Below are 15204 nucleotides of genomic sequence, written 5' to 3'. Positions count from 1 at the left end.
AATAAAATGTAAAGAAAGAGTAACGAAGTATAGAACAGTGAGAAAGCAATAGCAGAAAAGTTATAGTTTTCTAGAAATTGATTAAAAATATCTATAATAGCCTTCCAGTCTTACTTAAAAGAGAAAGAGAGGAAGTCAGTTTCTACCCTTTCAAGTCTGAAAGGATTTTTAGAAATATTCTTTGGTGCTGGTGAAGGTTTTTTTTTGTTGTTTGTTTGTTTTTTAATTCTTTGTAATTATAAAAAATTGTCGGGCGTGGTGGGGCACAGCTTTAATCCCAGCGCTAGGGAGGCAGAATCTCTGTGAGTTCGAGGCCAGTCTGGTCTACATATCAAGTTGCAGGAGAGCCAGGGCAACACAGAGAAACCCTGACTCAAAACAAAACAAAACAAAACAAACAAACCAACAAAAACAAAACAAAACAAAATTTTCTGGGGCAAAATGGCTCAGCAGGTAAAGGTACTTGCCGTAGAATCCTGACAACCTGAATTCGATCCTGGGCCCCACATAAAGGTGGAAGGAGAGAATTGGCGCCTCAGAGTTGTCCTCTAACCCATGCACTGTGCAGCATGTACCCCGACCCCATATCCACACATCACTGACATACACACACAACGATTTAACATCTAAAACATATTTTCTGTGTTTCTATGTTGAGTCTGTGTTAATGCTGTAAATCAAGAAAAGAGCAACGTGTATTTTAAAATATTGGTTAGAAGGAGGAGAGGGAATTGAATTACTAAAGGAAGAAAATGAGAATGTCTCTTCTGTCCCTGAAAGGAATCCTCAGTGTAAAACACTGCCCACTCACTCAGTGATGTCACAGGGTTTTGTTCAGAGAATGAACAACATTTCTCTTGTGAAGTTTCTCTGACTGCCATAACTGAGTTCAATATAACAGTCAACCTAAAAAGGACAGTTTCATTGCTCCCAAACAGTTTTTCAAGCAAGGAACTTTAAACAGAATCATTAAATACTATAAACTCATACCTTGAAGAACGACGCTCTGGCTTATGTCGCTCGTTGCAATCTGTAAAGAAAGAAGACAGTCACAAGTCAACACAGGCGTTCAAGTCACAGGAAAGAGGCTGTGTGTTCCAGCTGCCACACCACTGGGTCTCACAAAGGACTGTTTGGGGTAGCCGTAATTTTTCCAGTGTTCTCCAATGGAGTGGAGAGGATCTGCCTGACTCGGACATCAAAAGCACACAACGTAGGACACATAAAACTTTTTGATGGTTTGTTACAATCTTCTACTCGGAAAACGTTTCAGATTTTTGTTTTAGAAGATCTGTGCTGTGTTAAAGGCTTTGCTGAAACTAAAAAGATTTAGCTAAAGAAAGTAAGGAAACTGAAAAGCCACAGATTACTCAGCTCCAAAAAATCATTCCATGAATCATGGTTGGCAGGAGCTTCGGACAGAATGGGAGGGAGCAAAAGGAGCATCTGGCAACATCTGCGGACACACCAAGACCAGTACAGCCTTAACTCTCTCCCATCCAGAACATTCAAGAGTGTTTTGTGGATAATTAGCTATAATGTGGTACCTATAAACATTCCAGTTGTCACAACAGAGCAGGATGAGAGAACAGAGATGCTGTTAATTGTCCAAAAGTGACAGGACAACGCCTTACGATGTCCACTGTGCTCGGTGAGAAAGGCAGCTGCGTGTAAGAGTTCAGGGGCCTAACTCGCTCAAAAGTGATTTTCTAGACGGTTACAAAATACTATATGAATCAACTCGAAAACCATCCCATGAACGAGAGCCACAAAACACCCAACTTGCTCATTTGAGTCCAAGTAACAATTATTCCCTGGTAAATGCTTCAAAATAAGAAAAGAAGCTGAAGAAAGCCTCAGTATTATGCAAAAATCAACACTGACAGACATAAACAAACCACAACACAGCCCTACCCAATGTTAAAAGGAACCACACAGGAATACTATCAAAACACACTTTTCTGTAACATCATCTGAATCAATACTAACAAGGTTGAATTAATTTAAAGACAAAGCAAAGATTAGACAACAAGCCCCACCCCCAGTTTCATAATTTCCTTGCTGGTGGAGCAGGACAGGAAGCATGCTAAGACTGGACCCTAAGAAGGAAGGGAGGAAAGTGTAAGGCACACTAAGGTGCATGAATGTTCCATCTTTCTTCATTGGGTTTATAATAAAAAAGAGATACTCTGTTTATTCGTGTGTGTGTGTGTGTGTGTGTGTGTGTGTGTGTGTGTGTGTGTGCAACTTTCACAGGCATCAGCTCTCCCCTTCCACTGTGGGTTCCAGGGACTAGACACAGTCAGCGGTCTTACGTGACAAGAACTCTCACTCACTTTTATCCACCGAGCCATCTCATCCACCCAAGAAATGCCTTTGTAAGCCAAAGAATTAGTATATACTAAGACACCATTTTCCAAACAAGTCGGAGCAAGATTCATGGTAAAATGTGCTTGTTTAGATGCTCTGCCCTCTAAGTGTACAATGCCAATGTTTCTGGGTCTAATTTCTACACACTGAATGTTACCGTACCTTTAAAAATGGTCTTAATTTACTCAGTCTACTCCTCCCTTCAGCAAAAAACACAGCAGACTTTCCACTTGTTGAGTACTGAAGTCATAGCAATACTTGGTATCTTTTAGCCTGCTTGTTTTGTTAACAAAGGTAAAGCCAGAAGCAGTTATCCTCTCAACAAAGCAACAGCTCTTACCTGTGACTAGCAATGAGCTAAAACTCTTCCCAGGATGCCGAGGTTCCAGTGTCGATCCTGGTTTCAGGCAGTTTGTTTATCTAGGCATGCGCTAGCATGATCCCTCACTAATCTTCCCAGTGGCACGACACACAGGAGGAGGGAGAAACAGAGTCATGAGCGTGTAAACAAGCCTCAGCATCCAAGGGCTTCCCTGCAGGGCCCATTCTGATTGGCAGATGTGCTATGACCAGTCTGCACATCTGGAATGTGGCCACTCAGGAAGCGGATGGCTCACAACTCTCCTCCATCCTTGGTTCAAACAGGAAATCCTATGGTCATTTCGGTACTTTCTGCTCTAAGAAAATACAAATGCCTTCCTTCCCACAGTATTATGGATCAGATTCCTATGTCAATACATATGCAGTGTTTATAATGTGTTACTCCTAGGAACCCACACCATGATGATGTGAGGATAAATTATCCACTGCTTACAATATCCCCAGACACTCAACTTTCAACATTAGGAACAAATTGAAAAACACGTCCTCGCCCTGATCCTCTTTCCCCAAAGGATACAGATAAACTCACTTCACATTTGGCGATCTGTCATCTTTTAGCTAGAATGCATATAAAAACGTGGAATGTGTGTGTGTTGTCTGTGTCTTATGTTTATACTTTTCAAATAGCCTCATAGTTTTTGCATTTCTATTTTAAGCAAAGCAATTTTCACAACAGGGAAGAATATTGTGCAACTGTCAAGAAATATATTGTGATTATTTCGGTCCAAAAGCCACGACTGAACAAAACAAACCACGGAGAGCAGAGTCAGGCTCTCCTTCCTTGCCAACAGTAAACAAAGCAGTTGGATAAAACCTTAAGAAGAGCATGAACAGACTGATAGCAAACATGGAAATTTTATCTTGGCTATTCACAGTGCTGAAAGAGTATGATTTTCATTTATTTCAAATTAAAGACTTTCTGATATGTTCTCCATTTCTTTAAAAACCTCTCTAAATTTTAAATAATCGGAAAAGAATGTATGTGCACGGTCAGGCAGTGGTGGTGGATGCCTTTAATCCCAGCACTCGGGAGGCAGAGCCAGGTGGATCTCTGTGAGTTCACGGCCAGCCTAGTCTACAGAGCGAGATCCAGGACAGGCAACAAAACTACACAGATAAACCCTGTCTCCAAAAACCAAAAAAAAAAAAAAAAAGAAAAGAAAAAGAAAAAAGAATGTATGTGCAGGAAGAGGGGTTCGGGGTTTAGGCATATTTGGCAATGATATGAGTAACTATGGACTCAAAGGCTTACCATTGAAGAATCACTAAAAATAAAAAGCCCCAAATATTTATCTGTTAAATACTGCATATCACAGAATGCACCTCAGAATGAAACCTCAGAATGCACCAAGAAAAGGGTGATGGTTTAGGTCATGGTTACACGTGGTTGGATTTTGTAGCTATAATGCATAACCACATAAAGCCTGCTGCATTTGTAGCTACACTGTATAACTAGCATACATACACACACACACACACACACACACACACACACACACACACACACACACACCTTGTATTCTCTGTCCCACTCATTCATTTATTAACGTCTTGGTTATTAAAGCTATTTGAAATGGCAGAATACCCCACCACAAACAGAACAAAGAAAATGAAGCAGAGCTGGTCATCTTCAGATGTTTCTGTAATGTGGGAAGATGCGGAGGGTGGGGTGGGGTATGATGGGGAACCCACGGTACATGGTAGAGACTGGAGAAATAAGCAGGGTGGTAGAAAGCTGTCTTAGGTCTGAGGCTCCGTGAGAACTCCGGGTTATACACACTTCCCTTCCGTGACAACTTCTGGTTCGAGACACAGAGCACCTATGTTTTAGTGACTCTCCACTGCTGTGATAGGACACTGTGCTGAAGGCAACTTAGAGAAGACTTTGTCTGGGGCTTACAGTGTCAGAGGGTGAGACCATGACCACCATGGTGAGGGGCACGGCAGTGGGCAGACAAGCATGGTACCGGGGCAGTAGCTCAGAGCTTACATCCAGATCCACAAGTAGGAGGCAAAGAGAGCTAACTGGTAATGGTGTGGGCTTTTGAAACCCCAAAGCCCACCCCCAGTGACACACCTCCTCCAACAAGGCCACCACACCTAATCCTTTCCAAAGAGCTGCATCAACTGGGGACCAAGTATTCAAATAGATGTGCCTATGGGGGCCGATCTCATCTAAACTACCACCACATATGATCAGATGTTTATGTGTTTAGATGGTACACCAGATGGGCCCCCTCTGACAAGGGCAGCTTTTGGGGAATGACCACACAGACCCTACCATTCAGGATGACTCTGAATCTAAGATGACAAACACTTTGAAATAAAGATGATAAGATGCACATGTCATCTTTCCCTTGGGTTAAAACTTAAGAAGAATGGCCAATGTAGAACTTGCCAGAATCTGTTGTAAGAGATTCAGGCTTTGATGATTTGGCTTTGATCACTTAACTGGAGAGAAAAATCAAACCTCGAGACTAGCTTACTTTAGTAGCTGAAGTTAGAAGTGAAAGAAAGGTCTTACATTGTTCTTTGAAATTAGGGGAAAGACCCAATCTCCAGAAGGAACACAGGATAAACTCACAGCAGAGTGGGAAGCAGTGAGAAGGGAATCTCTTCCACACCTCACACTGTAGTGTCAAAATGTCTCTATGATGGGAAAAAAACAATCTCTTTAAGAGAGTCTGTATCACACTCCCAAGCATATCAAGTTCTAGCATGGGTGCTTGTATATGTTGATTCAGTGGTTCTCAACCTGTGGATCTTGACCCTTTGGGGCTTGATTGAGCCTTTCACAGGGGTCACCTAAGACCATCAAAAAACACAGACATTTACATTACGATTCACAACAGTGGCAAAATTGAAGAAGCAACGAAAATAATTTTATGGTTGGGGTTACAAAAACATGAAGAACTATATCAAAGGGTCACAGCATTAGGAAGGTTGAGAACCACTGGTTTAGATTTTATTGTTTGTGTGTGCGGTGTGTGGTGTATGTGGTGTATGTGTGTGGTGTGTGTCTGTGTGTGTACATGTGGGGGGGGCACACACATGCTATGGCACATGTATGGATGTCAAAGGACGGTGTTCAGAAGTTGGTTTTCTTCTGTGCTGGGAGCTGGAGACTGAATCCAGGTCATCGGGCTTGCAGAGCAAGCACTTTTACCCAATGAGCTATCTCACCAGCCCCGGAGTGAGTGTGTGTGTGTGTGTGTGTGCGTGTGTGTGTGTGTGTGTGTGTGTGTGTGTGTGTGTGTGTGTGTGTGTGTGTGTGTGTATTTTCAGACAGGGTCTCACCATATGGCTTTGGCTAGTTTGTAACTCTCTGTATAGACCAGACTAGCTAAGAACTCAGAGATCTGCCTGTCTCTGCCTCCCAAGCTCACCACCATGCCCAATGTTTAAAAAAAAAAAAGAAGAGTTTTACTATGTGGCCTACACTGGCCTCAAATGATGCCTCAGCCTCTTTAGTATGTAGGATTAACAGACATGCACTTGTCTCCACATTCAGTTTATTCTGTTATGTCAAAAACCTGGACCAGTCCCATACAAATCTTTTAATCATTTAATATTAATGTGAGGGCGCATATATCTGAAAAAGGATTAGCCATGTGCTATGTAAGGTTGTAATAGACCACATATCCAATGGTGCTCCCAAATGATGTGATGAAGCTGAAAGTTCCTATGACTTTGAGACACCCTGCCTCTCCTACTATCACAGTGCAACACATTTGTAGCATGCTGCATAAACACACCCCATGCGCTGCCACTCTTGAGAGTGTAGCACATGCAATTAAGCAGGACACATAATGATGACTACATTGCTGGTTTAGGTATTTATTATCTTTTATTCTTAATCATTGTTTTGGAGCGTATTCCTTCTCTGCGATACAAATTTACTATAAAAGAGCACACAGCAGCCACATTCATCTTGCATCTACTGTATCTCTAGATTGCATCGAGGGGTTTCACTTAGTAACTGATCTCCACCACATGGCTCTGGGTCAGTCCCTCGGTGATGTGCACATGACCAAGAAACTGCCTGATGACACATTTTTCATATGCATTATATCCCCATCATTAGCCACCCAAGGTGATCTTTGCCCAGCAATGCTATTGCTTTTTATTTATGATAAGCAGCTTAAATAAAACAACGAACCCATCCATTATATGACAGAACAAAAACATGCGGGGCTCATGAGTCCTTGATGACTCTCTAAGAGATAGCAAACTGATCCGACAGAGATAGACTGTGGGTGGAATTTTGCATGTTATATAGAGTTTCACAGGCTTTTCTAAAACTTCAAACACACAAAAACTTTTCTAAAACTTCAAGCACACATACTAGGGTGTTTGGGACAGCTCCGCAGGTCAAGGAGCTTGCTGTCAAACCTGACAACCCAAGTGCCATCTCTGGGTCCCCCATGGGGGCAGAAGAGAACCAACTCCCACAACTTGTTCTCTGACTTCCACATGTGTGAACACACACACACACACACACACACACACACACACACACACGCGCACACACACGCACGCACACACACGCACACACACACACGCACACACACACGCACAAGCACAACAAATAAATGTAATTAAGAGAAATGCATTCTACATATACACTGTTTTTAAGGATCCAGTGATCATTCTCTGCATATGTGTGCAGACCAGGCTGGCCATGAACTCAGAGATCTGCCTGACTCTGCCGCCCAGCTTTGTTCCAATGTGTCTGTAAACTGACTTTCCCTCACTTTTGGGGTTCCTACAGGGACTGGAATATTGCTTTATTAAGTGGAAGTTTTCCAATCACTAGTTCCTCTCCTTGCAGCGCTGGGGATCAAACCCAAGGCTTTGCTGTCGGAAGGAAGTGGCTGCTCTACCACTGAGCCTCCCTCCCCACGCTGCAGCCCACTATTTCTTGTGGAACTTAGGTAAGACAGACCCGTTCTCTTCACTAAAAGGCCAGGAGATTAAAGAGAACCTCTGCAGAACTACGGCAGGGCAAATCTGAGGCGCTCCAGAGCAGTTTACATGGTCACTGCCCTTTTTCCAATTCTAATTAGAAACCCTAAACTCACTGAAGTGTAGCACCTTAATCACAGGGAGGGGAAATGAGTATGGAAGGGGAGTTTGGTTTTCAAAATAGGATTTGTGATTACACAGCAGCATCCTGTGTGATCTGTCTGCTTCTGCCACGCCCAGTGTTCCGACTCCCTTCCAGGCTCTTATCAGCTCTCAGCAGGCTGTAGTGTCCCGACTGGGTTTTCTGGTTCTGGCTTCTTCTTCAATCCTGCCATATTGCTTGCCAGATAAATCTAGGTCTCAGAAAAACTACAAATCATGACATGCCATCCACCCCGAGAAGACTGAGATAACAGTGGCACCTTTCACACGCTACCTGTGCTTTTACGACCTCGTAAGCGTCAGCCGCCATCATGTCAGAGGGCCACGGCAAACTAGCTGTAGCCACTCGGGTAGTGACTGGACTAGTTATTTATGCTCAGCCAGTTTTTTTCAGCTGTAAAAGGTGAGAGAACACTTCACAGACTTTCTGTAAGGACACATGAACTAACAAAAGGCTATAAAAGCTTAGCTTAGTATCTAGAAAATAAAACTCTACTGTTATTACCACTGTGTGTGTGTGTGTGTGTGTGTGTGTGTGTGTGTTGCTTGCTATATCATTTTTCACTGTTCTTTTCTGTTTTGTTTTTACAGTGTCTGATGTATTCCTGTCTGGCTTTGAACTTACTATGTAGCTGAGGATGACCTTCAATTTCTGATCTTCCTCCACCTCTCAAGTGTGTGATATTGTGTTCCCCAAAATATTGTGCACCCTAATAAACTTATCTGGGGTCAGAGAACAGAACAGCCACTAGATAAACATAGAGGCCAGAAAATGGTGGCACACACACCTTTAATCCTAGCCTTCTGGAGGCAGAGATCCATCTGGATCTCTGTGAGTTTAAAGACACACTGGAAACAGCCAGGCATGGTGACTCACACCTTTAATCCCATGAAGTGAGCCTTTAATCCCAGGAAGTGATGGCAGAAAGCAGATAGGTATATAAGGTGTGAAAACCAGAAACTAGAAGCTTTTAGCTGGTTAAGCTTTCAGGCTTTTGAGCAGCAGTTCAGTTGAGATTCATTTGGATGAGGACTCAGAAGCTTCCAGTCTGAGGAAACAGGATCAGCTGAGGAACTGGCAAGGTGAGGAAGCTGTGGCTTGTTCTGCTTCTCTGATCTTCGAGCATTCACCCCAATACCTGGCTCCGGGTTTATTTTTATTAACAAGACCTTCTAATAATTCATGCTACACTCAAGTGCTGGGATTACAGCATTCTATTCCTTTCTATGTGCTGTTAGAGACTGAACTTCAGGCTATATGCAGGCTAGGTAAGCATTCTACTGAGTATATGTGTATGTGAGTATGGTGTGTGTGTGTGTGTGTGTGTGTGTGTGTGTGTGTGTGTGTGTGTTCGTGGCTGTGCACACGTGTGTGTGCTTGTGTGCATCCACCAGTGGAGGGCATGCACTCTCTCTCACTCTCTGTCTTATTCCTTTGAGGCAGGGTCTCTCCCTGAACCTGGAGTTTACAATTTTCAGCTAGGCTGGCAGCCAGCAAGTCCCAGTGACCTTCCTGTCTCCACACGCCATCTCACTGGGGTTACAGGCATGCACAGGGGCACACTGGCTTGCTGCCTGGGTATTCAGAGCTAATCTCAGGCCCTCACAGCCGTAAAGCAGGTACTTTTAATGACTGAGTCATATCTCCAGGCCCCTTTGTTTTGCTTTTTTGAGACAGGATCTTGCTATGTAGTCCAGCCTGGCCTCAATGTATAATCCTGCCTCAGCTTCCCAAATGCTGGGATTACAGGTGCAAGCTGACACACCCAGCTGTTTCTTTTTAAGATGAGGCATTTCTAGGTTATCTAGGCTGCTCTCAAACTCCTAGGCTCAAACAATCCTCCTGCCTCAGCTTCCCAAGTAGTTGGGACTATAAGCGTATACAATAGGCTTACTTCCACCACAGAGCAGACACTGGTTTTTCTTTCTCTCCTTCAACACCCTTCTATTACTATCCTCTCACTGCATCTTAATGGAAAACATCACAGGCGTGTTAACTCAGAGTTCAGAGGCAAGATGTCAAAAGTGCATCTCTTCGGGATAAAAGTAAGCTTTCTAAAAGGCTTTATTCCTTCTGGAATCACCAAGGGAGGGGGTGTCTATTCATTTCCTTGCTTGTTTTTCTGCTTCTTGAAGTTATTTGCATTCCTTAGCTTGTGGCCTCTTCCTCCAATAGAGTAGTGTGTGTGTGTGTGTGTGTGTGTGTGTGTGTGTGTGTGTGTGTGTAAAAAATGTGTGTGTGCATATACATGGAGGCCAGAGGTTGACACTGAATGTCTTTCTCTTCTGTAGTTCACCTTTTTATAGTTAGTATAGTTTATTTATTTATTGTGGGGGGGGGGCACATGTGTGCCACAGTGTACATGTGGAGATCAGAGGACAATTTTCTGGAATCAGTTCTCTCCTACATTGTGAGTCCTGAGACTTGAACTTGGGTCATCAGCCTTGGTGGCAGGCACCTTCACCCACTGAGCCATCTCATGGGTCCTCTCCACCTCTTTTCTTGATCCAGGGTCTCTCACTGAATTTGGAGTTTATTGATTTGGCCGGGTGGGTTGGCCAAAAAGCTCCAGAAATCTGCCTGCCTCCACCTCCCAAGCAGTGGTACTATGGATACATGCCTCTGTGGTGGGCTTTAATGCGGGTACTGGGGATCCAGCCCAGATCCTCAGGCTTGCATAGAAGGTCCTTTACTGACTGAGCCATAGCCCCAGCACTTTAACATCTTTTTGACTCTGGCTTTCTCTCCTACTTCTGTATTTAACTATCAGTTGTGGCTATAGTGGATTGGAGAGGATCATTCAGTATAATGTTCTTTATGAGATGACCAACTGATAAGCGACATTAATCCTCCTTTGCTATAGAATGAGACAGCCGATTCCAGGAACTGGGGTATAGAACTTTGTGGGGAAGGGGAGAACATTATTTTGCCCAAATCACCTTATCCGAATGCTGCACTCCGTCAGTGCTTAGCTCACGACAGTATGTATGTATTGTTCTGTATGGCTTTTGGCACAGGTCTTTCCCATTTATCCCGAGCATTGTGTTTAATGAAAGCAAGGACAGTCTTAGGTCCTCACACAGCCAGCCACTGCAAATGTCTGCAATAATGGGACTGCCCTGTGCCCTCCCTTTCCTCGTCTGCCCTGCATCCTTTAGGCTGTACAGATATTTATTATCTCACAGATAAATCTGATACTGCTGAAAAATACATCTGAGAATGCCCATGCCACCTTTTGCTTTTCACGGACCTAATGATTTTGAAAAATCACCTCTGTTCTAAAGCAGTCCACTTTTAGTCTATCCTCCTGCCTCAGAGCAGCACTCAGAGAAACAAACCGAATGTCGGAGACACAGTTGCAGTGCATATGAACTGGAAAAGGAGACGGCAATTTAGTGGCAGGCTGCCTCTTTTAAGTCATTCTTTAAAGTGTCTCAACTGGCTCATTTTGGTTGCTGAATTCAACTGACATTAATTACATCAGGCTAATTTATAATCTGAACTTTTTTATGTTGGTCGTTTCCGGGAATCCGAGTCCCCTTGAACTTCACCCACGGTGAGTCAGGCAGGGACTTTAGGAAGATGGACATTTCATCAGAGCTACTGGCAGGGAGGGGGCAGAATGGAAGCTGGCTTGGTGACAGGCATCATCAGTCCCTGCTGCTCTCACTCACGCGTTCCAATGACTCCCTCACATTATCGACTACTTTCTTTCAAACTTCTTACAACATCTCTTTGTTGCATGTATTTATTTATTGTGTGCTGTGTGTGTGTGTGTGTGTGTGTGTGTGTGTGTAAGTGTAAGACTTTTTACTGTTGTTTTGAGACAAGTTTTGTTATGTAGCACAAGTTGGTCTGGAATTTACAATCCCCCTGTCTCAGCTCTCAAATGCTAGGATTAGAGAGATGCAGCACCTTGCCTGGCCCTTATTAGCATATGTTAACTGTGCTCCCCAAATGTATTTCACTGTGACATAACATATTTTGGTCTCAAAAGAATGGTATTATTATTGTTAATTTGCTATTTTGAGACAAGGTCTCACTATGTAGCCCTGGCTGCCCTAGAACTATGTAAACCAGGTTAGCCTCAAACTCATAGAGAGTTGCCTGCCTCTACCTCCCAGGTGCTGGCATTAAAGGCATGAGTCACCAACCATCAATCCAGATCAAAATTATTTTTTTTTAATCCTCAAGAGTTCCAAATCACTTTCCTGAGTAAGCTGAATGAGTCACACAGAGAAAGGAACTAAATAGATTAAATATAAGAATTTTATCTCTTTGTGAAATTACTGGACCCTCCATTATATTTCAGAACAATACAGATTTTGTTCATGAGAACTCAGGAAACAAAAATTAAGATTGTTATTTCAGGTGCAAAAAGGATAGATAACATCACTAGCCACATGTTGCCTTTTCAGCTGTTAGGGTTTAAAAAAAAAGGATGAAGTCTTTAAATTCCTTTAAAGACAACCCCCCCCCCATTTTCCCATCTCCTAGTCCTAGTGCTGAGCATTAAAAGAGCTCATAACACCAGAGCTTTCCTCCTGTACAGCTGACTCTAAAAAGTGAGTAAACATTAGAGACCAGGGCAGCTGAGAGACAGATGCCTTCCCTGTGGAGAAGCTAGGAGAAGCTGAGAGCACCTAGACCTTGTGGAGAAGCTGAGAGCACCAGGACCTTGTGGAGAAGCTGAGTGCACCAGAACCACGCTATTCCAAACACCAGGCCAGGCCCTGTGAAATAACTGGTTCACAAACCTTTCTCACTGGGATGAGAATTCTTGTGACCTGCATTTTCAAGTTGAGGTGCTTATCCACAGTGGGGCAGTCTTGATCTCTAATCTAGAGTAACTTTTGTAAAAAAGCTTTTAATCAAGAAAAGGTAAAGCCATGTATGAGCCTTGCTAACGTATCTTACCTAGGGATAGGGAATGTGTTTTCTGTACACATACAGCCTCCTGCAAACTCAAGCCCACTCTTCTCCTTCCTCTCTGTTAACTTCCCATCCAAACAGCTTCCTTCAAAAGAACACAGAAACACAAGCAGAATCCCCACTGGCTCATCCGGCTCATGCTATTCTTCCCTGCGTAGACACCTAAGTGCTCAGAGCTGCTGAGCGTGAAGAAATGCCTAAGAGACATCTATCACTTTCGCTGTGAATCCTTGTTTGATCTTCTCCCAGGAGCAGGAATCACACCTGTCCTCTCTCTCATCCATCCAGTGCCTAGCACTTCTCAGCACTAACACACTTTGACAGCTCATCGCTTCCTCCGGTGTAAACTGCTTAAAGATGGCAAAGTCTGTAAAGCCCTGTACCTTGCACAGCCTCAGTGCAACATAAACAGAGGAATACACTGGCTGGAGTCCTCCATATCTCTGCAAACTAGCAACAAGCTGAGCTAAACTACCTGTGTTGCCTGTTCTTGTCTCCTCTTTTGTGGGAGTGGGTGGCTATGACTGATTCACAGGGACGTGCCTCATCACACAAAAGCTTCTAATAGTTCTGATTAGAAGAGGAGGCATCATGAAATGCTACTTCAGAAATGCAAAATGAAGAAACACTCAACATCGGTGAAGAAATGCAGTGTTGAGGGGCAGTGCGTCTGGCACAGAGAATGCAGAACTCCCTGAGTCACTTCTGTGGCTCCCAGGTCACAGGAACCCAGAGGAACCGATGCAAAAACTGATCATCAGAACAATGGCACAGGAAGCTGTGTGTCTCCTCTGCCAGAGGCATTCCTAAAGTACGGCCTCTTCATCTTTACCAAAGTCCCACAACGAATGTCTTTGACATTTTATGGATGTCAACTTTGAGAACTAAAGAGGGGAGATTTTTGAAGATGGATCTCAAGATCCCCAAAATCTCCACTCCTCCATTTACATCAGAAGGCTGGAGGCACCCTCACCCGATGAACCCACGGTTCACATACAAAGCTGATGCTCACCACAAGCCACGCTCATCTTACATTAGATAGTATGTTGTTCGAAGACTGAATCCAGAGTTTTGAATCCTTTTCACTGACTCCGAGTTTTCTTAAGCTCAGAAACTCCCAACTATTCAGAAGCCTTTGAGTTGAGAACCTTATGACAGAGGTGTCTGACCTGGGAGAAGATCTCCAATTTACTGCCTATTGTTATCAGATTTTTTGTTGTTGTTGTTACTAACATTGAATTTATGGGCAAATGTGTATACACGGATAGGGATGTAGTGCATCAGAGCATTAACAGGCCTGAATTCTGCTGAGATACTGTTTGCTGTCAATTCCTGCACCCTTCTCTACTTTCCTACAGGAAACAGGCATGCTGTATTAATACACAGCTCGGTGCAGTCAGCTCGCAATCAGAGGAAAGTGTTATCGAAAACAAACCTTCATCCTGTATTGGTCAACTCATTCCTTTGCTCATAAACATGCTCCCTCAACCAACATTAAACAAGCAGCTGAGGAAATCAATACATAAAATAGGATGGCCAGAAGTACAATCGATTCTCCATGAAAGAGAAGAGGAATTTAGGAATAAGATATGTAAGATATTGTAATCACGCCAGGTGGTGGTAGCGCATGCACAGACAGATGGATCTCTCTGAGTTCAAGGCCAGCCTAGTTTACAGAGTTCTAGGACAGCTAGGGGTACACAAAGAAACCCTGTTTGGGAAAAAAAAAATTCTAATTGCATTCTCGGATTTAACGAAGCTTATTTTATCTATCTCTTTCTATTTATACATAAAACAGGAAAAAGTTCTACCATGAAGAAAGAGTAGACAGAGAACAAGAAGTAGTTCTTTTGAGAGACTGGGGAGATGGCTCAGCAGTTAGGAGCACTTGCTGCTCTTTCAGAGGACCTGGGTTCAGTTCCCAACACCCACATAGTGGCTCACAACTGTCTGTAACTCCAGTTCCAGAGGATCCAATGCCCTTTTCTGCTCTCTGTAGACACTGCATGCACATGGTACACATACATGCATTCAGGTAAAACATATATACATAAAACAAAAATTAATAAATCTTTTAAAAGAAATAGTTCTTGGAAGGAAATACATGACTGCTTGTCAACATAAAAGATTAAGCAGACAGGCTAAATACGAGAATAAACAGAACTGAAAGTAAATCTGAAAAAATAAGGTGACAGAATTTTAAACAACACAAAGATAGAAGATATAAAAATTAAGATCCATAAAAAATAGACTTAGGAGGTCCACAACATTTGTTCATTTATGCATTTATCTCTGAGATGTTAACTCAGCATACAGCGATAGAACAGATAATAGAGAGAGTTAAGAATCTCAAAGAAATAGTTGGTTAAAAGTTATGAACAGGAAATATTTCC

General features: G+C 43.0%; 1 protein-coding gene across 5 annotated transcripts in view; it reads right to left on the bottom strand.

Moving 5' to 3' along the window:
- Positions 1 to 15204, bottom strand: part of Sh3d19 (SH3 domain containing 19) — a 165032-nt gene that overhangs the window by 90234 nt on the left and 59594 nt on the right. For 3 of the 5 annotated variants that reach the window (XM_052730219.1, XM_052730220.1, XM_052730221.1), the window contains exon 2: positions 991 to 1030. In XM_052730219.1, the coding sequence (XP_052586179.1) occupies positions 991 to 1030 (40 nt within the window). Of the gene's footprint in view, positions 1 to 990; positions 1031 to 2710; positions 2827 to 15204 lie in introns of those variants that run through there. The other 2 variants (XM_052730222.1, XM_052730223.1) reach the window with 2 other exon arrangements.

Source organism: Peromyscus californicus, unplaced genomic scaffold (assembly GCF_007827085.1).
Source record: "Peromyscus californicus insignis strain IS unplaced genomic scaffold, ASM782708v3 Scaffold_9__1_contigs__length_137607984, whole genome shotgun sequence".
In the NCBI taxonomy this organism is placed as follows: Eukaryota; Metazoa; Chordata; class Mammalia; order Rodentia; family Cricetidae; genus Peromyscus; species Peromyscus californicus.
The sequence above is the reverse complement of the archived record's forward strand: the minus strand, read 5'-3'. Positions and strand labels throughout refer to the sequence as shown.